This window comes from Helicoverpa armigera, chromosome 22 (assembly GCF_030705265.1).
Source record: "Helicoverpa armigera isolate CAAS_96S chromosome 22, ASM3070526v1, whole genome shotgun sequence".
NCBI lineage: Eukaryota > Metazoa > Arthropoda > Insecta > Lepidoptera > Noctuidae > Helicoverpa > Helicoverpa armigera.
In genome coordinates, this window is record NC_087141.1 from 2907312 (window position 1) to 2933036 (window position 25725).

At 37.5% G+C, this 25725-nt stretch overlaps 5 protein-coding genes and 1 long non-coding RNA gene across 6 annotated transcripts; 4 read left to right on the top strand and 2 right to left on the bottom strand.

The window, feature by feature from the left end:
- Nucleotides 1-1474: 1474 nt before the first annotated feature.
- Nucleotides 1475-4138, bottom strand: LOC110370775 (T-complex protein 1 subunit zeta). The gene is made up of 6 exons (XM_021326731.3): nt 3911-4138; nt 3472-3671; nt 3220-3359; nt 2870-3017; nt 2586-2779; nt 1475-2467 (listed from the first exon to the last, which is right to left on the bottom strand). Exons 1-6 carry the CDS (start codon nt 4045-4047, stop codon nt 1691-1693), a joined length of 1596 nt encoding a protein of 531 aa, XP_021182406.3. The 5' UTR covers nt 4048-4138; the 3' UTR covers nt 1475-1690.
- Nucleotides 4139-5350: 1212 nt separating this feature from the next.
- Nucleotides 5351-8869, top strand: Unc-45 (uncoordinated 45). The gene has a single exon (XM_021326758.3). It carries the CDS (start codon nt 5558-5560, stop codon nt 8381-8383), a length of 2826 nt encoding a protein of 941 aa, XP_021182433.2. The 5' UTR covers nt 5351-5557; the 3' UTR covers nt 8384-8869.
- An 829-nt stretch (nt 8870-9698) lies between these two features.
- Nucleotides 9699-14028, top strand: LOC110370782 (MOG interacting and ectopic P-granules protein 1). The gene is made up of 2 exons (XM_021326744.3): nt 9699-9978; nt 10465-14028. Exons 1-2 carry the CDS (start codon nt 9957-9959, stop codon nt 13083-13085), a joined length of 2643 nt encoding a protein of 880 aa, XP_021182419.1. The 5' UTR covers nt 9699-9956; the 3' UTR covers nt 13086-14028.
- Nucleotides 14029-16776: 2748 nt separating this feature from the next.
- On the top strand, nt 16777-17887 carry LOC110370873 (uncharacterized). The gene is made up of 2 exons (XR_007511254.2): nt 16777-17384; nt 17671-17887. It is a non-coding gene; the product is annotated as an uncharacterized LOC110370873 (long non-coding RNA).
- Nucleotides 17888-18419: 532 nt separating this feature from the next.
- Nucleotides 18420-25373, bottom strand: LOC110370773 (phenoloxidase 1). Its single transcript, XM_021326729.3, has 12 exons — nt 25167-25373; nt 24772-24967; nt 24411-24519; nt 23431-23551; nt 21344-21552; nt 20921-21173; nt 20218-20370; nt 19885-20019; nt 19571-19752; nt 19263-19405; nt 18947-19182; nt 18420-18866 (listed from the first exon to the last, which is right to left on the bottom strand). The coding sequence occupies exons 1-12, from the start codon at nt 25293-25295 to the stop codon at nt 18636-18638; spliced, it is 2097 nt and encodes a 698-aa protein (XP_021182404.1). The 5' UTR covers nt 25296-25373; the 3' UTR covers nt 18420-18635.
- LOC110370774 (2-(3-amino-3-carboxypropyl)histidine synthase subunit 1) lies at nt 21907-24574 on the top strand. Its single transcript, XM_021326730.3, has 2 exons — nt 21907-22327; nt 22411-24574. Exons 1-2 carry the CDS (start codon nt 22087-22089, stop codon nt 23418-23420), a joined length of 1251 nt encoding a protein of 416 aa, XP_021182405.3. The 5' UTR covers nt 21907-22086; the 3' UTR covers nt 23421-24574.
- Nucleotides 25374-25725: the final 352 nt, after the last annotated feature.

Sequence of the window (25725 nt, forward strand, 5' to 3'; positions counted from 1 at the left end):
TTCGAAATTTTCGTTATTCATGTCTTATTTTTTTAGGGAGAGTGCATACTTTATAAAAATCAAAGTCACAAATAGATTAAAATTTCTTTATTCACAATCAACACAAAGGCAAACAAATCAATTGTTTGCCTTTGTGTTAACACAATGTGTCAAAAATGTGACACAGAGTTGAAAGGTGAACTTAAGCTAGGCGAGATCATAACATTTGATTTAAACGGAGCTGCAGACTCAGTTTTACTCACTGAATTGCCGATTACTCTTAGCATTAAGGATAATTATTATTTCTGAGTTGGTACCATAGAATTTATACCAGGCACAAAAATTGGCCACTATAAATGTCATTTTTTAAATAACAATACATATTTTTGTTACGACGACAATTCTTTTAAAATTGAAATACACACATTTTCGTGTCTAACTGACACGAAAACATGTGACACAGAATTTATAAATATTATGTTAGTTTATGAAGATTTTATATTTATCTGGTTGTCTTTTATTACTTGATTTGTTTGCCTTTGTGTTGATTGTGAATAAAGAAATTTTAATCTATTTGTGACTTTGATTTTTATAAAGTATGCACTCTCACTAAAAAAATAAGACGTGAATAACGAAAATTTCGAATATGTGAAAATGCATGGACACCCTACTCTCATACAGTTTCATACCACTGTGTTTTTGTAAATATCTCCTAAAATACGAATGCTGCAGTTAAATTCGCTATATTTATTCAAACTAGGTTACGTTACCCATCGACTAGTACTTTAATTAAGCTAAAACCTACTTTTAATAACGAGAAAAACGAAATTGTATTTTAGGCATATTGCCGTCCGCGCGGCCAACTAAAATCGACTCTAACATATTATTGAACCTGCTTTCTAGTTTTTTGTCTTTTTCGCTGTAACAAATTAAAGACTAATTTTCTATACACATTAGCCTCTATTAATTTGGTGCCTACGGTGATATACTTACCTACTCATAACCTGAAAACTTAACATTGCATAACTTTTTGTATATCTACGTTTTGACCTTTTTTATTTTTGTAACAAATTTAACAAATTAAGACCTTTCTTTTGATGTATCATTCGTCTATCTGCATTGTATAGTTTCTGAGTAATCACGGGCGATGACTACGGCAAGTGGCGGTTCTAGCGGCCAACTGTTCTTTGTCATAGCGGCTTGGTTTTTTTTGTAACAAATTCAGGAAAAGAGGAGTGAAAAGTAACAAATTACTACTAATTCCTGGCAAAGTTTCATCAAAAATTATGAGGTGGCCGCGCGGTCGAAATGGACACCATAATAATAAGATCTCCAATTCTCCATAAGTAATGAAGGAACATACTAGGCTGAAAATATGTAATTATATTAATGTTGAACCCCAATAAATGTCTGAAAAATAATAGAATAAACTTTTATTCCTTCCCCAACTGCGGCGGAGTTCGTCGATGATAAGAATTTCAAATGAAACAGTTCATTAGTAATTATATAGGTGTTTATTAAGTTTATTATAGCAATAAAGAAAATATCATTACATAGTTAATTTTCTTGTTACTTCAACAAGCATGTGTATTTAAAATAAACGTTACATAGATGCAAAAGCAATTGTGAAATAATACTAAGTTAATATTATTGGTGAAATTAGAGGATAGCTGTACTCTTAGCATATTCTCAAAATTAAAATAATCTATGATTATCCTTTCAGACTGCTCATGCCCGCTCTCATAATCTCGTCGACGAGGAGGAGGTTGCTGGCAATAACGGAGCAGGAGTTGATGATTTGTTTCTTGACGACATAGTTGTCTATGATACCCAAGTCTGTAGGTTTAATAGCTTCGCCGGTACTCAAGTCCAGACCGATCGGGTCGGGGCTCAAGCGCGACTCTTCTTGAAGCTTCACGATAGTGTCTTGCGCATCATAACCAGAGTTAATAGCCAAAGTCTTAGGAATAACCAGTAAAGCTTCGGCGTATGCTTGGATTCCTAGACGAGCCTTTCCCTTTACAGTGTCCTTGTATTTCAGTAACTCCATGTTAGCCTTGATCTCGAAAGCACTAGCGCCGGGAATCACGCATTTATCTTCGATAGCGTTGTTGATGGCTCGGAGGCCGTCGCGGACAGCGTCCTTGATTTGAGCTAAAGTGTGCTTGTTGGGTCCCTTGATGAGAATTGTAACAGACTGGGGATTCTTGCACTCTTCTACAAAGGTATACTTCTCCTCACCAAGAATGTGTTCGTAAACAAGACCAGCATAACCAAGACATTCTTCAGAGAGACCATCAACGGAGTTCATGGCGACACCACCGCACGCGAGCGCGAGACGTTCCATGTTACGCCTCTTAGCTCTGCGCAATCCCATAATGCCCTCCTTGGCGAAAGCATCCAGAGACAGGGGGTCAATACCTTTCTGGTTGATGACAACAAAGTGTTTGTCAGTGCCATCACAGACCTTCTTCTTCAATTCAATGATCTGTAACAAAATAAGATAGCTTAGTGATCAAAATACTGCTGTTTTTGCCGTGACCTTTTGTGTTAGGGAAAATTTATGAATAGTAATCAGTTTATAAGTCACTGCCTATGATGCATACCTTCTTAACTCGTTGATCAATGAAGTCACGTTCAGCAGCGATCAACTTCTCCCTGTCCTCAGCAGACTTGTAGAAGAATCCAGAGTTAACCTCAGTCTTCTCGTATTCAAGAGAAATGTTGCATGTGAGGATGTAGGCATTTTCAACACGCTTGGGCATGTCAGGGTGACGGGTTCCATGGTCTAGGACCAAACCTGAAGAAATAAATTATACTTGAGCTAGTTATAATGACTATTGATAATAAAATGATGTCATATATTTTTAAGGCTGGAATGATGACTCACCTTTAACAAGTGTAGTCTCTGTAGCCGTCTTGTGCTGCATTTCCATGATTTCTACCATGTGCAAGTCAGCAGGTTTGTCTTGTATGCGGATAGTCAGTACTGCATCCACACAGGCATCAGTTAGCACATCAGCTAAGCTAGCGTGGACCTGGACAGAAGGTATTACAATAAATACATTATCAAATTATATTGTTCATGTTTTTAAGTACATACCGATTTTACCAATTATATTTTTTTTTAGGTTACTGTAAAAAGTTTTCTTAATACATCTTTAATTTTTTTTCTTTATCAATTTTATAAAAGTTAATGTAAAAATATCTGCCAATAATGAAGTGGTCAGCTATATCTACCTTAGTCTTGAGAGATGTACGAGCAACATCGAGCAGGTTTTCACGCTTCACTTCAATAGGCAACTTGATTGAATCAAGCACTTCAAGAGCCTTCGCGCGAGCCAGGTCAAAGCCTTCTGTGAGAATCCTAGGGTGCAAACCTGTGTGGAAAAATGAAGATTTCAGTAATTTATCATTTTCATAGATTTATTTGAAAAAAGTAGCATGCTCTTTCATGAAAATAATAAGATAAGGAAAGGCATTGAAATGTACCTTCGCTGATGTAAATATCTGCCTGTTTCAGCAGTTCTCCAATAAGTAAGACCGTAGAGGTGGTTCCGTCTCCAGTGGCATCATCTTGGGCGGTGGAAGCGCGAGCAATTAGCGAAGCAGTCGGGTGCTGGATTTGCATCTCATGTAGCAGGACATTGCCATCTTTAGTGATTTTTATGTCACCAGCTCCAGATACCAACCTGAAATTCATTTAAATACATTTTTAATGCGTCTCATGATATTTCGGTTCATTTTCATCAAAGAACACAATGTACCAAAAAATATAAATCGCGATCATATGACTTTAGAAATGACAATAAATCGTAAACTGATAACATTTTTCCAAATCTATGAAATTGGAAAAGCTTATTTACATGAAAATAAATACTGGAAATAGTTTTTGAACTTCGAAACAGCGTAATAACAGTATTTTTCTTACATTTTCATTGTCCCTTTGGGTCCGAGGTTAGTTCTCATGACATCTTGAATTCCTTTTGCTGCCGAAATATTTACAGCCAGAGCTTGGGAAGCCCTCGCTAATTCAGCTTTAGGGTTTAATAAACTGATTGCGGCCATTATTGATACTAAATTGTTTTACAATTACAGAAAATTCTAACACGCGGATAACAAATTGCAATATCTTTGGAGAGGTGTTCAACGAGAAAATGAATGAATGGTAGAATAAAAAATTGTCACTTTGAGAGTGAACTAAACGAATGATTTTATGTCCACAGAAGAAAAATGTCTAGTTGTTTATAGTTTTGTCATGCCTGTTTCGAATATCCGACTAATTTCCTGTTATATATGACTAATATACTAAACTATTTCCAGTTTTTCTTTATACAGACAAATCTTTTATTAAGAATCACTGTCAGGGACCGGATAACAAAGGTTTGATCGCTGACTTTCATTTTTTATACTTGTATGGATTATTGCGGATATCTGCGGATTTAGGCCGGCAGCACACATCCGGTTTTCTGATCCGGTTTCCTGATCAGGAATCCTGATTCGGAAACCGGAATGCTCTTTTTTCATACAAAATGTTCACAAGAGCGCACTCGTTCTTACTTTTTCCGGACGGAAAAAAACCTGACATTCGGTTTAAAATTTTCTCCGTGCGTTCGGGTTTCGAATTCCGAACGCAGCGCTCGCGAACAATTTGGTTTGACCGCCGCACACATACGGAAATTTTCATTCTGAATCAAGGTAGCCCTGTTCCGAATGGACGTGTATCAGAGCCCGCTTGTCACTTGCTTTTTTATATTTGTTTTTATTTTTGTATATATATTTTTTTTGAGAGATGAAATCCAATTTATTAAACAATTAACAAATCTAATACTAATATTATAAAGCTGAAGAGTTTGTTTGTTTGTTTGAACGCGCTAATCTCAGGTACTACTGGTCCGATTAGCCCATTTATCGAGGAAGGCTATAGGCTACTTATCGGCTTTTTATCCCAGTACGGGAAGTAGTTCCCACGGGACGCGGGTGAAACCGCTGGCAGAAGCTAGTATATACATATTTGCATACATAAAAGATAAATAGTTTAAATAGTTAATAGACTTTTAATGTAGAATTGACTTTCGGCCAATCTCCGTGTATTTAACGGGTGTACCGAGTAAAGCCGCTTATTTTTTTTCTTTTTTAACGAAAGTAAGAGTGCAATCGCAATTAACTCGTCATCCTCCATGATGCGTGTTTTCACTTAAGTGGCTCTATACGTACTGGCCATGTAAATTCAGAATGAAAAAAACCGAATGTGTGCGCTAGTGACACGGAATCCAGAATCTGAATTCCTGATCAGGAAACCGTATCCGGAAACCGGATGTGTGCTGCCGGCCTAAGTTATGTCTCTATTTTGTGTTTATAATCTATGGTCTATATCTATCTCATTCACTTACACCAACTTGTCTGGAGTCGTCTTTCTTTCAGCCGACAATATGAAGTACAAAAATAAATTTCTATTTTAGTTCATATGGGTATTTGAGATGAACTTACCAGTATTTGCTAGAACAATCTTAAAGCAAGGTATAAAAGTGTTGCTGAAGTAATATTGTGTGATAATTTCAACAAATCCTGAGAAACAATGGGTGTATCTGTTGATGAAGCCGAAACTTACAAGAATAAAGGTAACGAAGCCTTTAAAGTTGAGAACTATGAAGAAGCGATAACCCTATACAGCAAGGCTGTCGACCTCGCCGAGAAAGACAGCCGCAACTTATCAACTTACCTCAAGAACCGCGCCGCCGCTTATCTGAAGATTAAAGACTATGACAAAGTAATCAAAGACTGCGATGAAGCCTTACGAATAGTTCCGGAAGATCCAAAAGCCTTATTTCGACGGTCTCAAGCATTGGAATGTTTGGAAAGGTTTGAGGAAGCATATCGTGATGCGAAAACGATATTCACTGTAGATCCTTCCAACAAAGCCGTGCAGCCGGTGTTAACTCGATTATACGCCGTCGTACAGGAGAGAGCCAGGCAAAATGCGCAGACTAGTAATAAAGTGGAGCAGATGTTCAAACTTGCCTTTAACTTAAATGAAGATTTAGAAAAACGTGAAAAGGCTATGTCTAACCTGATGGTGCTTGCTAAGGAAAACGCTGGTGCCGAGATAATGTTAAAAAATGGTGTAGTTCATAAAATACAACAGTTGCTTAAAGTTGAGAAACATTCTGATATATATGTTAATGCGATAAGAGTTATAAGCCATCTTTGTAAGAGAAGCGTTGAAAGAACGAGAGCAGTGATCAAGATTGTTGGTATTCCTTGGTTGCTAGAAGTTATTGATAGTGACAATGAAGAAAGAGTCAATGCGGCCCAATACTGTCTTCAAATCGTGTTGAATACCTTTTCTGGAATGGATAACAAAAAGGATTCTAAACCAGACCCTAAACTTTGTGAAGAATATAAAAGTGAAATAGATACTCTACTTACTTGCATTACTTACTCAATAACAAACAGAGTCATCACTGGACTTGCCAGAGATGCAATTATTGAATTAATCATGAGAAACTGCCATTTCAGTGCAATCAACTGGGCAGAAAGGTTTGTAGAAATTAAGGGATTGCAGAGGTTGCTCGAGGTTTGCAGTGAGTTGGAAGAGTACAAATATGAATCAGCTTTAAACATCACTCCTTCATCTAGCACTATAGCTGCTGCATGCCTGTCAAGGATTTATGAAAATATGTATTATGATGAAGCAAGAGAAAAATTCAATAATCAAGTTGATGACTTTGTAAAAGACAAGCTCATGTCACCTGACTTGGAATCTAAAGTACGAGTTACTGTTGCCATCACCTCTTTACTCAGAGGTCCTCTTGATGTGGGCAATTATGTTATATCAAAAGAAGGTATTATTGAGATGATCTTGGTAATGGCTCAGACTGAAGACTCTCTTCAACAAAAAGTAGCCTGTGAATGCTTGGTGGCTGCTGCTTCTAAGAAAGATAAAGCAAGGACTATAATAGATAAAGGAGTTGATATTTTGAAAAAACTGTATCAAAGCAAAAATGATGCTGTCAGAGTAAGGGCATTAGTAGGCCTGTGCAAGGTTGGCAGCTTTGGAGGTGATGATGCTTCTGTGCGTCCCTTTGCTGATGGTTCAACCAAAAAGTTAGCAGAAGCTTGCAGAAAATTCCTAATTAACCCTGCTAAAGAAAATGATGTGAGAAAGTGGGCAGCTGAAGGCCTCTCATATCTAACTTTGGATGCTGATGTAAAAGAAAAACTTGTTGAAGACAAAGCTGCCCTCCAAGCTCTCATTGAATTAGCAAAAAGTGGTGACCAGTCTTGTCTTTATGGTGTAGTTACCACTTTAGTGAATTTATGTAATGCATATGAAAAGCAGGAGGTTATGCCAGAAATGTTGGAACTTGCAAAGTTTGCCAAGCATCACATACCAGAAACACATGAATTGGATGATCCAGATTTCGTCAGCAAGAGGATAACAGTATTAGCCAAAGCTGGTGTAACATCAGGTTTGGTTGCACTAGCCAAAACTGAGAGTCATAATTCAAGAGAATTAATTGCAAGAGTATTTAATGCCATTTGTGGTTTACCAGAACTTAGAGGAATAGTTGTACAGCAGGGTGGAGCTAAAGTGTTGCTACCCATGACATTAGAAGGCACTCAGAATGGCAAGAAACAAGCAGCACAAGCATTGGCACGTATTGGAATCACTATTAATCCAGAAGTGGCTTTCCCTGGCCAACGTAATTTGGAAGTTGTAAGGCCACTTGTGGCATTGCTGCATCCTGACTGCTCTGCTTTGGAGAACTTTGAGGCCATGATGGCACTTTGCAATTTAGCTGGAATGAATGAATCTACCAGAAACAGAATACTTAAAGAGGGAGGACTTGCTAAAATTGAACATTATTTGTATGAAGATCATGAAATGTTGTTAAGAGCTGCCACACAATGTATTTGTAATTTAGTTCAATCTGAAGATGTTATTAAAACTTATGAAGGAAACAATGACAAAACAAAATTCCTGTATCTATTGTGCCAAGAAGAAGACGTGGACACTGTTATGGCTGCTGCAGGTGCCCTGTGCATATTAACTTCTACAAGCAAAATTTGCTGCAGAAAATTATTAGATGTTCAAGTTTGGCCAGAAACATTGAGATGCTTATTAGCTAATCCAAATAAAGAAATTCAGTACAGAGGTACATACATGCTCTATAACATAATATCTGGTGACAAAGATATTGCAGCAAAGGTGTTTGAAACTGACATTATGGAAATATTAATGGCTCTGACGAAATTAGATGATCCAGAAGCAAAGAGGACAATTGAAAATGCTCAGAAATGTCTTAATGCAGCTGAAGAAATGGGTGTTATTAGAAAACCTGAAGATGGGCCCATGCTGGATCCGTTTAAAGAGGCAGAGGAAAACGAGGAAGAAACATAATACAAAATAAAGATAAATTAAGACATTTATTATTAGCCATTATTTACTGAAGTTTATTTATTAGTCATGTTATTCTGATCTTTTTTTTAAAGTTCAGTTATATGAACATGAGCGAACATCTAAAACACTCATTTATCGACGCCTTAGAGTGAAAACCTCGTAAGTGCAAAAAATAAATTTTCAGGATAAGGATTAGTATTCGATATTTTTTATGATTATCTTCCAAGAAATGAAATAAAAAAATATTGAAAAAAAATGCATTTCCGAGGTTTTCATTCTAAGACGACGTTATGGACTATTTTAGGTAGTCTATCAACTTTTTTTTATTCATGTTCATCGTCTTATATACTAATAAATTAGTTGTAGTTATCTAACAAAAAACCTAGAATAATAAATATTTAATTTTGATTGTTTGTACTTTTTTATAATTTATGTTAATTATTAGCAATAAATAATTATTAATATTAAAAATATATATTAAAGTTATTTGTGTTGTTTTATTTAAAATCATTTGATACTTTTGAGAATGTTGTGAAACCTAACAAACTTTATAAAGGTGATCCATAATTCGAGTCTCAAAAAATATGAAGCGGCATACAGTATATATCTATCTCTCTCAAAAGATATCTAGATTACAAAAAAAAGAATCGTGGTCAAACCACACCCTATCCATAGACTAATGGGGGAGAAATAAAATATAAATATTTTTTAATAAAAATTTCAAGCGAATTTATCTGATTGTGTCTTATTACCTTAGTAACCCCAATCGAAAAGCATATAAGGCCCTAGCAGGTTTCCAATAGCAAATGTGACTATATTCTAAACATTGCCCCCATTCCTCAAGGTCACTCTTCGAACGCCACGAGTCTAAAAATAGTACAAGCATAACTAAGCTTTGCCCCCAGGAGAACACAAACTAGCGAATATGAAATAGGCATGTAGTTTATAGTTCAACTTAAAAAAATGTTGTATAGATAGTCTTATTACCAAATTATATAAATAATTAATTAAGTATTTCTTTACATAAACTTTAAGTTACCTTTGCAGATGTTTGACTTTTGAATGCAGAATAAAAATAATCCGGAATAATTTTTTGCTTTACAGAAGTACCTTTGAAATTATGTGTAAATAAAATAAACACGTAGCAAGCAAATCTAGCAAATGTTAATTTTTTTTGTTTCAAATTTTCCCGCATTTTTAATCTATGATTTAACACTAAAATACCGCGTCCTTCCCCCACTGAAATCCCTCCCTTTTCCACCATGTTTAAGTAAAGGTTATTTTACAAGTCACGATGCCGCCATTTTCTATTTGACGCTTATTTTAACAATAAAAAAGCACAACCGACAAAGTTTTGTTGAGAAGTCGTATATATTTTTAATTATATTTTACATAAAAAAAATTGATAACACTCTGCTTACTCGAATAAATTTAAATTAACCCAAGCGGTTGTAGATCTGCTACGGAACGTGACATAATAAAAACCTTTTGAAATGACAGCTTGATTTGGTTTGGTTTCCGCTACTGTGCTATTGTGCTATTTTTCGGTTTTTGATACGAAAATCATCAGAAAATGTCAATTTCTACGGCCACAGGTATATATCTCGACACAAAGTTTACTTATTTATATAAATTGTATCTAATCTTTACGTGTTTACCATCAAACCTGATAGAGTTGTTTTTTCGGAGAAATGCCATGGAATCCCATATGGCGGTCCCTACTCCACATGATTTAATGACGCTATATGATAAATGAAATTATGTTTTTTCAAGAATAAATTCTGAAATGCTGAATTTACATCAGCAAACAGCTGCTTACTAATGCAATCGTTTACGTTAAGGTTACTACAATATCTAAATTGTAGTGGTCTTTCAAGCGTCTTCGTAATTGCCGGACGCTCACGAAGGCAAATATGAGTTAACTTTTAGTTATGTCATAAAGTATTTAACATTTAATAAGACTAATAATGTGATTTGTGTAGCAATTCAATTGTAGTATAACACCTCATACAAGTTATGATTTGTTTTGATGTTATTAATGAGTGTAATTGTTTTTGTAACTATCTGACGTTATCTTCCAGACGAGCGGACAGAAGGTGATGATGATACATCACAAGGAAGCCAGCCAAAGGATGACAGCAGTGACTCTGAAAATGAAAATGAGCCTCAGAGCCAAAATGGGGGCTCTCCTGTCCCTGAGGTTCATGAGATCACCAGTGACGACGATGAGGATTGTGTAGTGACTAATGATGATGATGATGAAAGTTCTAATTCAAGTACTGATAGTAATGATAGTTCTGATGAATCACAAAGTGAAAATAAAACAAGTGATGACAAGAAAATTGAAGAACAACATATGGAGAATGGTGGTGATGAATCTGATATTGAAGAAGTGTCTATGGAGGATCCCCTAAATGAAGCCCCTGCTAACAAGAACAAGCCCATTGTAGTCAGTGACACCAAAAGCCTCACTGACTTGGCTAATAAACAATCCAAGTCTAATGGGGAACAGAGTAATGAGCCTACTGTAGTTATCATTGATACAAATTCCATCTTGACCACCAAGCCACCGCCGTCAGCAGCTCACAAGCCAACATCCACCAGTGCTATTGACGCTCACAACTTGTGTCAGAGTATTGCTGCCCGAGGCACCACCATTACTCCAGTGAGCGTAAAAAACGCTGCCAGCAATAACAGCACCCCAGCACCACAGCCAAACATATTGCCTTCCCTTACTGATGACATGTTTGTGGTAGAAGCACCTTCCTTTATAGTTCCCTATGTGTATGAAAAACCTTCTGTGAAACCTTTTAGGGAATTTGTGGATAAATTAGGTAAAGAACTGGAAGAGCTTAAGATTAAAGAAGAGCTTGAAAAACTTGAAAAGGAAAAGGTCGAAAAGGAGAAGAAAGAAAGGGAAAGGCAAGAGAGAATTGAAAGGGGTGAGGAAGTAGAAGAAGAACCTAGTGAGACTAAAAGTGGAGATGACTCAATGAAAGAGAAAAAGGCAGAGAAAAAGCAGAAAAAAAGACGTGGCCATGAAGAAGATGATGATTCTTGGGATGGCGAGTCCTCCTCAGAATCTGATGATGACGTACCTTCTGATGATGATGCAGTAGTTATTAAGGACAGAGATGATACTATTGATCAACTGAAAGACCCTATCAGTTTGATTGCTAAAGGTCTTAGTGGTGGTAAACCAGACAGTTATTTTGACTGTTCCCTGGGACAATTTTTTATAAATATTGGTCTTAATTTAGTTCAAGAATATGTGCAAAGTGATCTTCTGAAACACCAAAACAGAAAATTGTACAAGGAAAAGAAATCTGGCAGAAGCACTAAAGCTACTGAAGCAGCTATTGCATCTCTCACTCAGAATTTAGAGTTCAGTAAGAAAACAAATGCACCTTATGCTCTTATCCAAAGGAGGTGTGACTTTTGTAGCTTTAAAACAGAGTCCATGTTGGTAATGGCTCATCATCTAGAAGCACCACACATGAAGAACAATATCTACAAATGTAATTCATGTGAGTTTGAAATTCGTAGTCCACATGACATATTGTTCCACATGGAGGCTGAGCATAACATCAGAGGCAGATTGGAAAGAGCACCAGCATACCAACAATGTGCTAATTGTCACTTTGAAGACAACAGCAAGACAAAGCTAGCGCGACATCTTATCGCATGTGCGAAAAAATTCAAACCAGATCTTAATTTGGCTCCTCCAATTGAGTGGGAGCCACCGGCGAAAATACCAAAACTAACACGAGCTCGTAATAATATGGTAGGCTCTTACCAGACTAACTTCAATAGGTCACAGATGAATATGAACAATTTGAGTCGACCTCAAATGAATATGTCAAATGTAATTCCAAGCATGCCTATACTTGGCAGACCGCGCGGACGGCCGCCGATCACCGGGCCGCCACGCCCGCAGAACGTGTCGGGCGTTCCGATCTTACGCAGCGGTGTCATGATCATGCACAACACTCCTGCCGTGGGGACCACTATTGCCAATTATCCTATGATACAAAACCAGACCAACAATGCAACACCTAAGATATCAATCACCCCGCTTCCCCGAGCTCCACAACCATCATCTTCCCAATCGTCACAAAACTCCAAGGCTACTTTTGTCATATGCGAAATATGTGATGGTTATATCAAAGACCTAGAACAATTGAGGAACCACATGCAATGGATTCATAAAGTGAAAATCCATCCTAAGATGATTTATAACAGACCACCATTGAATTGCCAAAAGTGCCAATTTAGATTTTTCACTGATCAGGGGCTGGAAAGGCATCTTCTTGGTTCACACGGTCTAGTGACAAGTTCCATGCAGGAAGCTGCGAACAAGGGGAAGGATGCCGGCAGGTGTCCAGTGTGCGGCAGAGTGTATCAATGGAAGTTATTAAACCATGTTTCAAGGGACCACAATATGACTTTGAAACCAGCTCACCTCTCATACAAGTGCACTGTTTGCACAGCCACATTCGGCATGTACAAACAGTTTGAAAACCATGTGTATTCAGCTCACAGTGTGGTGGCTAAGCGAGTGATGGATAAGAGCAAGACTCCTGCGTCTTCCACCAAGCCTGACTCAGATCCTCTGCTGAAACCACTCAAAATAAGTGATGAGATTACGATCATACCACAACCTGCAAAATCAACGGTTACTATTACTGCTAAAGGGAAATAACATTAATATTGTGGGAATGTGCAGACTGTCCTAGCACCCGTAGACCGACAAGCCTGCCTTATCAGTGATGCACATCCATTGTATCAACCAGTATTGTGTAAATAAACTTAAGCTATATTGAACTTGTATAACAATATTAATGGAATACCAGAAGTATGTTGGAAATTAGATAATCTATGGATGGTGTTGTAACACAAGTATGCCCTTTTTATGATTCAGTGTATTGACACAGTTGCCTAGAAAATGTATACCTGTCTCCATAACATGCTCCTAAAAAGAAATAGCCTAAGTTATAGCTTTGTCACACTTTGTCACTACCCATGTAATTATGATATTTATCATGGTGGTTTGAATGCTATGTGATTGTTTGATTGTCACAAAACAAAACCTGTTATAATTATGGATCTGTATCCTCCTCTAATTCTGTATAGATAATTGTAAGACAAATTGTGAAATGATCGTAAGATTAAATAATTGTCTAATTCTTATGCGCTCCATGAGTATTTATTTATTTTGTTCTCATGTATAATTCTGTTTGTAGAATGCTATCAGCTTGTTCTAGTTTAATTCTGTGTATGGGTTAAGATTACAGAATATTTGTAAAAATATCTTAGGTCGATACTTTCAATTATGAGTGTATATTATTAAAACAATTGATTATTACAGTGTAGGTAAGTTTAGATTACAAATCGTAGACACTAGGTAATTGTAAGTGAGTACTACTGAGTCGAAAACTACCTGTTTCTTTGAATAACTAATATCAATGCTATTGGATACTAGCAGAACCCTTGCTGCCATTGTCGGTCTTATTTATTTCTGATCTCAGGTCAACCAGATGGAAGTGTTGATTTGGTAAAAGTTTACTGAATTGTTAATGTACTTATAGAACTGAAAATGATGTATTTTTTTTATTTAATAAAAAAGACCACTGTAATTGAAAAAATCTTTGATATTTTCGTAAAACAGCTTTTCCTATCTAGACGTGAAGTAATCTTACCTATAAAGATAGGATACTAAGCAGACCGTCGCGCCGGGTGCTTTCGGTAACACTAAGTGAGTCATTGAAAAATCGATGGAAAATAATGAAAAAGAATTGTTCTTTATTAAGGTACCTGTCTTGTGTGTACCTCATAAAGTATAACCCCATGTATTACTTTCTTCCGTGGTGTAGCTAGCTGTGTGGTTTTTGTTCGACCATATTTCAAGTAAGGAAAGAGGCTTAGAGGAGCTACTTTCTGGAACCAATATCATGTCTATATCCAGACAGACCAGAGGCACTAGGCCTACAACTAAATCGCACCAGACAAACTAGCCTGTAGTTGAGGCCCAGCCTGTCCACGATGACGTCATAAAACTTGTTCTACTTGTCTCTTTTTTTTTGGGTCCCGTGCCTAAATGGAAAACGGGACCCTATTGTAGGTATAGGACTATAGGTATATCTCAGACAGTAGGTATAATATCGGTTGTATGTAAATTGATATAGGTGTTATAAGGAATATCGGCTAGAACAGAAAATACTGAAAACAAAAATTCTATCATTCCTCCCATAGAATAAACGTGATTTTCCGTCACACGTAGGTAACGACTACCAGCCGCCGAACTACGTACTACGTATGCAAGTAGTCTGTGCCTGTGCTGCCATCTGCCGCCCGGTGTTCAAATTCGGATATCACGGAATAGCGCTCATGGAAACATACGCAAACGTGCAAGCTCACTCATACCTACTCAAAAGCTGAGTTTTTTTATAACTGACTGGCTCATAATTTTGACTGTTTGTTCGAATGCAACATTTTTTTAACAGGAATATACAAACAAGGGTGAATCAATCATACTTTCAGGATTTGAAAGCGGAAAAAAATAGTAGCTGGCAGAAACGCTTATTTTTTTAGGAGGTTAAATTGTGGGTCGATCGCTGGACTTGGTGCGGTCGTCAGCAGGTAGGTTCGTTGAATGTACGACCGATCATCTATTGGACAAGCGAGTTCTCCCATGCATATTTATTTGGCAAGTTAAAATATGGCTAGTTAAGAACAGGGGCCCGATTCTCCTAATTTTACTTAAGCGCCTTTCGATTGGCGTTCGACTCAATTCGACTGAGATCCAATCCCGACTCGATTACGATTGAAGCGTATGTGGCATTCCGCTATTTTTTCTTTGAAATAAACGTTTTTATCCTTTTCTGCAATTCAATAATGAATCATTTTGTCTGCAAATGATTTACGATTGCAAAATGATTGTACAGCAAACTACCGTATAGACCAAAATCATCAAAATAGCAGACCAATCGCACACCAATCAAATTTCAATCGAATACGATTGGTCTTTTATTAGTAGCAGAATGCCCGATATGGTTAAAACTGCTATTACGATCATATTGCGATTCGATTACTATTCGATTTTGACATTATTAACTTAGGAGAATCGGGGCCCAGAAGTGATCCAAGTAACATTTTTGACAAAATTGAGCTAAGTCGATTTTTGGGACTTTTGAGTATGAAGTGAGGTTGTGCAAAAGTAATCCAAGTGCTATTCAGTACTTTTTCAAACAAACTCTTTTATGTTACGTTTCTGTATTTCAACAAATATTGCTATTTTCTACATTTATTTTTACAATATTTTTATCAAAATTGCATTTACTAAAGAAAAACAGCTATGAAAGTTTGAGTTATGTTTATCTATCAAATAACAAACATATTTTAAATCATGTGCTCAACATAATTATGATATTCATAAAAACGCATTTCGATGAATATCTCAACTTTTAAAAAATGCTACTTGGATTACTTCTGTTCTTACCTAGCCATATGGTTTTCGCTCTGCGGGTAGAAAAAGAAGATGCTGAAAACGCCAATTTTCTTGATTATTAAAACTTAAACAAGCGGTCAGAATGGCAGTCGTTGATAATTCAAATAAGGTACCTACATGTAACGTTATACGCTATACTTGTACCTACTACTATTATACCACCACTAACTATATTTTTGCCAGCGGTTTCACACGAGTTCTACAGTCATACCAGGTCTAAGTTATTTTATCAAGGTTGAAACTTTTGTGCGCATCTACCTTACAGTGAGTATGAACGATAGGTAGACTACTACGAAGTTTAACTGGCTTTGGAATATATAAATTTTACAGATAATATTTTTTTACAGTCGTATCCTCTCTTAATGTAGATCAATACAGATCAATCAATACAATCAGATCAATACAGACCAATTTTTCTAATCTTTTTCGTCAAACTCGGGAGTTCGGTCGGTTCGCTATTCCGCTATAATATAGCGCTAGGACCTACTAAAATAGTACTACTATTTATGTAGTATTTCCATGCTGGCGAAACCGAAGAAAAGCTCAGCATTCCGGTGCAAGACGTATACCTATCTCAAGACTGGTGACTCCGCTCCGCCGACTGGTGATTCGTCGGGAGTCCCAAAGTTTCATATAACGACGGACGACTAAGTGCGTCCTAATAATTTGTGCGTAATATGAATCACTTATAGGCAGGAGTACTCAGTATAGGACAAATGAAATACTTATCTATCGATATGAGAGCAACCTCCATTTTGACAATCGAGAATCGAGTTTAGAGATGAAACTTGAACGAGCGAGTCCACTCTACTTGTTGCTGTCAAAAACAAGCTTTGCTTTCATTCAATCATTCATTTCATCCGGGGCGCTGCGTGAGGAGGTAAGTTATTTAATCAGCATTTATTTGTGCTTTTCTTAATAATTATGCATTAAAGAAGTCAGCGTCGTTGATTATAAATTAATGAAGAGTCGTTTTATTAGTTAAGTCTTAAGTTTGTATAATTAATAACCATGTGTGATTCATAACCTCGCACGACTGCATAGAATAATGCAGTGTGCAGTCTTCTTCCGATCTCCGGTTATAATAAATAGATTAAAGAATGATAAATCCTAATCACTTCCGATTTCAAAATACCATCGATAAGTTTTTTGGTGTTTACTTTTATCACCTTTGAGCAACGGCACCGACTGATAAGATTATTTGGTTAGGTTGCCACGCGGGCTGAGCCTTGTAGAAAAGCAAATAATCATACTGCCGAAATCAATACTTGTCCTTATCTGCTACTTTAAGTACGTATTAATCTAGATAAAATGATGACAATAACACGAGCCGAAAAGTGTTAATATGATTAACACGTGATATTAAATGATAGGGCTGATATCTACGCTGGTCATTACAATGAACCCTTATCTTTAGTCATCTGCTTATAATCTATTATCTTCCATCTTTACAGATGTTACCAGAATCCTGTCATGGCAGAAAAGGAAAAACAGGTGCGCATCTTTAGACTTAGTCCTACTTCAATGGTCACAATCAGTCATTTTATATGCTTTGAATGCATTTTAAGGTCTTTAAGGTACTAAAATCAAATCATGATTGAGTGATAAATGACCCACACCCGAGTATAAACACAATACATATGATGAGAATCAACATGAGCCAAAAAATGTTGTTTTGATAACAACGTGAAAGTAAATGATAGGGCTGATACATCATCGCATCAGTCTATCAGGATATTTGATTAATACCATTTAATAAACTATGTTATTTCTTTTACAGGTATGTAGGAGCTAGGGGCAGGCAGGAAAGGGCCATTTAACATGAGACAATTAGTAAGAATTTTAATTAAGTAGGTGTTTTGAATATTCGATGATTCTTCTTCGGTCTTCACACATTTTTTGCTTGTATCCCAAAATTCTTGCTAATTCTTTTCATGAAAATTGTGTTTGTTAAAAGTGAAAATAGTATTTTGATGTAAATAAAGATTTTTACATATTACTATTGTTTTTTTTCATCATAGGCATAGGCTGCCTGCCTAAATAACAACGTTTTATTAGTTGGAGATCCCTATTTCGTGACAATGACAATACAATATCCTATTAATCTTCTTCAATAGTTCACGCAGGGCCCTAATCTCTACTTAGGGCATATAAAAAATACTGATCTATAGGACTTGTTATGGGTACTTATCGCCAGATTTTGGTGTTATGACTGCAACTTCGATGCCCAATATTTATAGCTCATTCATTTCATAGATCCTTCGTGCGCGAGTGCCGCTCGCACTTGGCCATTACCTCGGCGCAACACTGACGCGGGACACATGCGCTCGCTCTCGAGACGGGAGCAAGCAACATACCCCGCGTCACGTAAAATATTGCGGGACACTGCAACGTTGCATGCAGCGTCACGTATATTTTGTGTTGCGCATCATGTTGCGGGACAAAATGTTCCCTAGTGTATCCGGGGCTTAAAAGTAGGATACACCTACTTTTATGTGTAGGTATATAGGAAAATATTAAACACTCAAATATTTTTGCTATGAATATATTTTATGTAATCTTATAAATAAAACTAGTAGGTAAACGGGTCTTAAATTAATAGAAATGATTTCCTAATTTTATGTACAGTATTTACACTTAGCTCTATCAACTTAAATATCAGCCTTTTATTTTTTTATGCTATTACTACCTATATTTATTCATTTTCCTTTTGTAAGTTGCCAATTAGTTAATAATTATCGTTCTTTAGTTGGTTCTTGGGTTCCTTGGGTTTGGTTCAGTCGTGTTTGACAGCCTGATGGTAATGTCTTGAAGTCCCATGTTGGGCAGGATGAAATCTTCAATGTTAGTGGCTGTGCTTGAAGGCCTGTCGAAGGGGAAGCCCATAGCACGACGGTCGGGGTACTTTCTGTCCTTCAGACCGCAGAAACTGGATGCTTCGACGCAGCTCAACTGTGAGCCGTCAGGTTGTTCCACCTACACAAAAAATGGAAAGTTTTATACAAATCCCTTTAGTTAGTCAAGTGTAATCATTAAATGCTGAGAAAGTGTCTTACGCTGTCAAGATCGTAGTTCGAAAGCATAACGAACAACTGGTAGGCGGCGCCCGCCTCGGTACCCTTGGGGACCAGCATGTGCTGGGGCCAGCCGCAACCGCAGAAGTTGAACTCGGCCAAGTTGGGGCGGCGAGGGTCGTTGCTCTGAACAGAGAGGTCACGGAACGTCTGCTCGAACGGAATCGTCACAGAAGATTCGGTTGATAAACGTGTGATGGTGTTCTGGCCGGCGTTTACTGAAAAAAAATAAGTTACGGTCCAATTAAAGTAGCTTCGAGAAGGAGGTAGATAAAAAGCTAGTAGTCTGACTACTTACATGGTACCACGAATCTGTCCATCTCAATGAACATCTTGCGGTGATCGGAGAGGGCCCAGGCTAAGTTACGTTCGTCAAACTTGGGCGCGATGAAGATACGAACAGTGGTGCGGCGGGCCATACCAGTGTTGTTAACATTGATGCTGAAATATAAGAAGACACATAAGCAAACACATTAAGTGAGAACTCTGAAAATAAAGAGAATAATTTAGCATCGATAATTTTAGTGCGTAAATTGTGCGTATAAATAAAATTAAAAGAGAGCAGGCGATATTTATGGAGCACCTAGCTCAGTCATTTGTACTTACACATAACGGAAAGGTCGGTTGTTAAGATGAGTGAAGCGGGCGTATACGGGGCCACGGTCGGAGAAGTCCAAGCCACGAGATAGGTCCACATCACTGGACATCCAGAAAGTGTTCAAAGTGTTGGGCTGGCCGCCTTGTGTCTCCACTGATACCGATGTCACTGACACGCCGGGGTTCTCGAGCTAAATTCGAATAAATATTTTAGTTGCTTTGCTTGAAGAAAGCTTAGGGCTTCATCGGTTTGTATCTCTTATTGGATTGGATAATTAATACCTATAACAGATGCAATTTGTAAGTGATTATAAGGTTCATACCTCGGAGCGAGTGTAGGGGCGCACATAGGAAGACTCCTTGTGCTTCTGGCAGATGTCATCGATCCACGCGTGCCAGCGGAAGAAGAAGGGATCACGCATGGTTGTTGCCTCGTCAGCAATGACGCCGAAGCTTTCCTGTTAATTAAAAAAAAAAAAACGTTTTAGCAATAGGTATTTCTTTTCGTGGTGGGTTCGACCCCGCAACCATTTAATCCGTAAATATAATTTTATTTATTTAAAATTCTACCGGACTAATATTGTCATTGAAAAGTTTAATTCGCACTTACAGACATCGTCAGTTAGAAGAGCTCGTGTGTAAAGATAGGTACTCACCAGATAACGGTGAGTGGGGTCATGAATGTAGGCAGAGAAGCTGTGCCCGTTGTTGTGAATGCTGCCGTATAGCTCCCTGTTGGGAGACAGGATGCTGGCTTCCAGCATGTTGCCCAGAATGTCGATGTCGAGGGGACTGGTCGTGCCGTCCGCCTGCAAACAACAATGTTTTTTTTTATTCCTACTCCAACGTAACGTTGGTACGAGTGTACTTTTGCCAGTTATGGTAGCTATGATAATCAGAAAAGTTATGTTTTTTATAGAAAGCATTAGCAGGGGCCCGATTCTCCTAATTTTACTTAAGCGTCCTTCGATTGACGTTCGACTCGATTCGACTGAGATCCAATCCCGACTCGATTACGATTGAAGCGTATGTGGCATTCCGCTATTTTTTTCTTTGAAATAAACGTTTTTAACCTTTTCTGTCATTCAATAATGAATAATTTTGTCTGCAAATGATTTACGATTGCAAAATGATTGTACAGCAAACTACCGTATAGAGCAAAATCATCAAAATAGCAGACCAATCGCACACCAATCAAATGTCAATCGAATACGATTGGTCTTTTATTAGTAGCAGAATGCCCGATATGGTTAAAACTGCTATTACGATCATATTGCGATTCGATTTCTATTCAATTTTGACATTATTAACTTAGGAGAATCGGGACCCAGGTAAATTATGTTTTTTTAAGGGTCTTACGTTAGTCACTGTGCCGGTAGAGATGGCTTCCTCAATGTTCCTCCTCCATCTTTCCATGTCGTTAATGGTGACGTTGAGTCCGTCAACGGGACGGTTCAAGTCCTGCCACTGCATGTTAGCCTGCCGTGGGGGCCAACCACGGGATGATGTAAGACTGTCCAGCTTGGGGAAGTAAGCCTCAGGGATTGGCTCCCTCCAGTTGCTGAACTTCTTGACTCTCTTAAGTGAGTTGTTGAGGCGCTCACCGTTGTAGCTAAGAATTAAAAACTGATTAGTTACGTAGAAAATTATAAAGTATTTTTTATCAGTTTTCTATATCATATTTAATTGAAAAGAGTTGTACTTGAAAACAGAGTACCTAGGTAAGATTACCTAAAGAAGGTACTTCAACTAAATAGACTATTACGAAATTAAGAATATTACCGGGCAATAAGTTGTTGATGCATGTAGAAGAACAGCTCGCCTCTACGGTCTTTAGCAACGATAGCTCTCTGGGATGCGGTGAACGGATATACAAGATGCCAATGCCAATGATGCAAGTTAACGCCAATATCTTCACGGAAATAGGCCAGACGATGCTCTTCTTCCAAATCAGTAGCAGTGTAGTCTCTTGGGATGATAATCGGAGTACGCTAAAAATAATTAAATTACTGAGTCAATGAGCTGCAAGCAAAAGCTTGTAAAAACAAAGTTGGTGTAAGCAGACGAAATTCAATATAGCCCGCCATAAAAGGTTACAAAATAATGAATAGGTTTAATCTGGTAATTTTGCGTAAAACGAAGCGTGCTGACCTTGACCCACAGAGCTTGACAGATTGCTCGTGTTTCGTTGTACGCAATAAATATATCATTGAATAATTATCGCAGTACGAAAATTTAAAGGAATCTATGCAAGTTGGAAATTCGTATTTTATCCCAAAAGCTTTTATTTTGAGCAATAATAGAATCTAAAAATAGTCTAATTGTTGAAACAAATCAGAAGTTCTGTTTTCAAAAACGAAGTGTCATTTCCTCGTTTGATAAACGGAACGCAAATTCATGCGAAAAGTCACGTAGGCCACCGCGCGCGTGTTTATATTTTGATTTAATATTATAATAACCTGTGCAATAATGTGTATTGCATTTATAGACTTTTGAATAGCATAATGCGATTGTAGTGTCTCAATATGGAAGATTTTGGATTAAACCCAGGCGTAGTTGTAGTGCGCGCTAAGCCAGAAGGTCAGAGAAAGACTTTCAAACCCAATATTCGGGCTGTAAATAAAATTCCACCCGAATTACTCAATGACCCTTTGTTAAATAGAGCGTGTGAAGCTCTCCCACAGAATTACAATTTTGAAATACACAAAACAATATGGAGAATACGGTCTTTGGGTTCAAAACGAGTGGCTCTGCAGTTACCTGAAGGTAATTTTCAACTGGAAATATTCTGAATTTAGTCTGATATCTTAGGAGCTCTGAAATTAATTATTTTAAACATATGCTTCCAGGTCTGACAATGTTTGCGACTACGTTATGTGATATTATAGAGGCATTCACTGAAGCTGACACAGTTATAATGGGCGACGTGACTTATGGAGCCTGCTGCATCGACGACTTCACCGCCATCGCGCTCGGCGTCGACCTACTCGTACATTACGGACACTCCTGCCTAATACCCATAGACCAGACTTGTGACATCAAGGTACTCTACATATTCGTTGACATTAAGATAGATCCGTCACATTTTGTGGAAACTGTTAAACTAAACTTTCCAAAAGAAACTCATTTAGCTTTAGTTAGTACAATACAATTTGTAACCACATTGCATTCTGTGGCTAAGATTCTAAGGAGTGAGGAATATACAGTCACTGTTCCACAATGTAAGCCTCTGTCCCCTGGAGAGATCCTTGGATGCACTTCTCCTAAGTTAAATTCAGATGTAGTCATATACCTAGGTGATGGTAGATTTCACTTAGAATCTATAATGATAGCTAATCCTAAGGTAGCAGCATATAAGTATGACCCCTATGACAAGAAGTTTACTTCAGAGTTATATGAGCATGAGACAATGCAGGCTAACAGACAGAACCAGATTAAAATTGCTGAAGAAGCAGATAACTTTGGCCTAATATTAGGAACACTAGGAAGACAAGGAAGTACAAAAGTGTTAAGCAATTTAGAAAAGCAAATCACTAATTCTGACAAATCATATGTAAAGATACTTTTATCTGAGATTTTTCCTAGTAAATTAGCCTTATTTGGGCTTGATGCCTTTGTTCAGGTTGCTTGCCCAAGGCTTTCTATAGATTGGGGAACTGCTTTCCCAAAGCCTTTACTGACTCCTTATGAGTTTTCTGTATCATTAGGTAATAGTAAATGGTTGAAGGATGATGGTACATATCCAATGGATTTCTATTCAAATGACAGTCTAGGGCCCTGGACACCTAATTATAAGCCAGTGCTCTGTTCAGATGGTGACAAGAAATGTGATAACTGTTGTGGAGGGAAAGATAAGTAGTGGTACTTACTGGCACATTTTGGGGGATGACAGCTGCTGTCTCACGAGCTTGTTGGAAAACTTGCGAGTCCATGAACTTTGAAGGGAAAGTCTCAGCAAAGTTCTGTATGGGCACATTCTTGGTGTCCTTACTGCAAAACAAGAATAAAACTAGATTAAAATGTACTTTAAATGTATGTTGTATTGTGAAAGAATGTTTTATTATTTAAAAGAGTCATAATAAGTTATAATTGATAATGGCTATCAATATTAGATAACAAATAACTACATCTGATTGTACCTACTTTTTAATATTATTTGTACTTTTTGGCAATTTTTTTAGCTAGATAATATATAATGCTTTTATAGGCTTACCAGGCAGCATTAAACTACTTTTTAGATAAATTACAGATGACATGATACAATGACATTATTAAACTTGGAAAACACCAATTCTTGTTATTAATGCAAATTAAATCTTAATGTTATCTTTTACATCATCATCATCATCCTCCGAGCCTTTTCCCAAACTATGTTGGGGTCGGCTTCCAGTCTAACCGGATTCAGCTGAGTACTAGTGCTTTTCAAGAAGCGACTGCCTATCTGACCTCCTCAACCCAGTTACCCGGGCGACCCGATACCCCTTGGTTAGACTGGTGTCAGACTTACAGGTTTCTGACTACCCGTAACGACTGCCAAGGATGTTCAATGACAGCCGGGACCTACAGTTTAACGTGCCATCCGAAACACAGTCACCGGTGTCTAATATATACTTAGAAAGTACATACAAACTTAGAAAAGTTGCATTGGTACTTGCCTGACCTGGAATCGAACCCGCGCCCTCACACTCGAGAGGTTGGTTCTTTGTCCACTAGGCCAACTTTTAATTTTAATGTTAACTTTTACATAAGTAAATATTTATTTATACAGATAATGATAAAGTTCAAGTTTGTGATATTTGTACAATGAGAATTGTATATTTATAATATTTTTAATTTAATTTCTACTTACCGATGCATCAATGCTACTGAGTAACAATAGTTGAACAGCTGTGGGTTCAGGTTGCCTCTGGCAAACACACATGTTGACAGGAAATCTTGCAACTGATTTTCAGGAACACCTAACAAGCAAATATTAATAATTAGCTGCTATTTTAATAAACATTTTAATACAAAGAGCATGTTTTATTCTGTATATTCAATCTTTATTTATTATACTGTCCCTTCTTTTTGATATTGCAAGTTGTACACGCTAACAATTAAGAAACACAACTTTTATATTTATGTATTGTATTTTCTATGGGCCTTAGATGCCTGATTTAAATAATTAAGTATTGCTTCAAGAGTAAACTTTTTAACTGTCGCTCACTTACCCAAAAGAGCGTCGATGACCTCAGTGGCCATCTCCTGGTGTTTCGGAAGGAACAGCGAGAAGTCGGCATCGGCTGGCAGTTGCGACGCGACGGTGAACTGAGGGTATCTGTCCAGGGTCTTCAGCGGAATCCTTTCGGTGGCGTCATCACCAAAACGGTCGTTTAATTCGACGCCATTGTTTGAATACTCCGGAGGCTGTAATACAAAACAGTCAATCAATACTGAGATGCTATACAGTTTAACTTTCTCACATTTCAATTAACGGGTGTGGTAAGGAATCAATGAAAATAATGTTAGTACGTATCCTAACGTGGACGACAAACGAGAGGGTAGAGATAGCAAAAAAAGTGTTCAGAATCTGAATATCGTTACAATAATTCAAATGTAAACTTACCACAAGCTTTTCGGTGAGCTGAAACAGAGCTTTTTTATCACCCTTCGGAGTAATCAAAGGTTCGTTTGGCCGATCGAACAGCAACTTGAAGCTTTCGATGATTTGACGGATTTGTTCTTCGTCGGCCATTTTACTAAAATTAATTTTATTCAAAAGGAATATAAAATAACTCACTTCACAGAGACTGTGAAGTGGAATGGTTTGTCGTACCGATGCTTGTCAATTTATACTGTGCTGCCGAATAGTAAGGGGTGCAGTGTTCGGCAGTCTGAGTGCAAAACCACAGGGACTGATAAAGGTGCGTGGGAACTACCATAAACCTACACTTTAAGGACTTGACCGGCGTATATACGTGAATATCGAAGAAGGCCATTAGTTATAACATCAATTAAACCCAATCCTAATGGAGCTGGCATCTGGATTAAAAAAAGGTTACTTTTAGTAGGTAGTTTCTCATCGGATATTTAGATTTCAGATACCTGCGAGAATTGAACCCGTGACACGAAACGTCATCAGCCAACAACTCTTTCCTCTGTCTAAATCTATATAAGATTAGTTT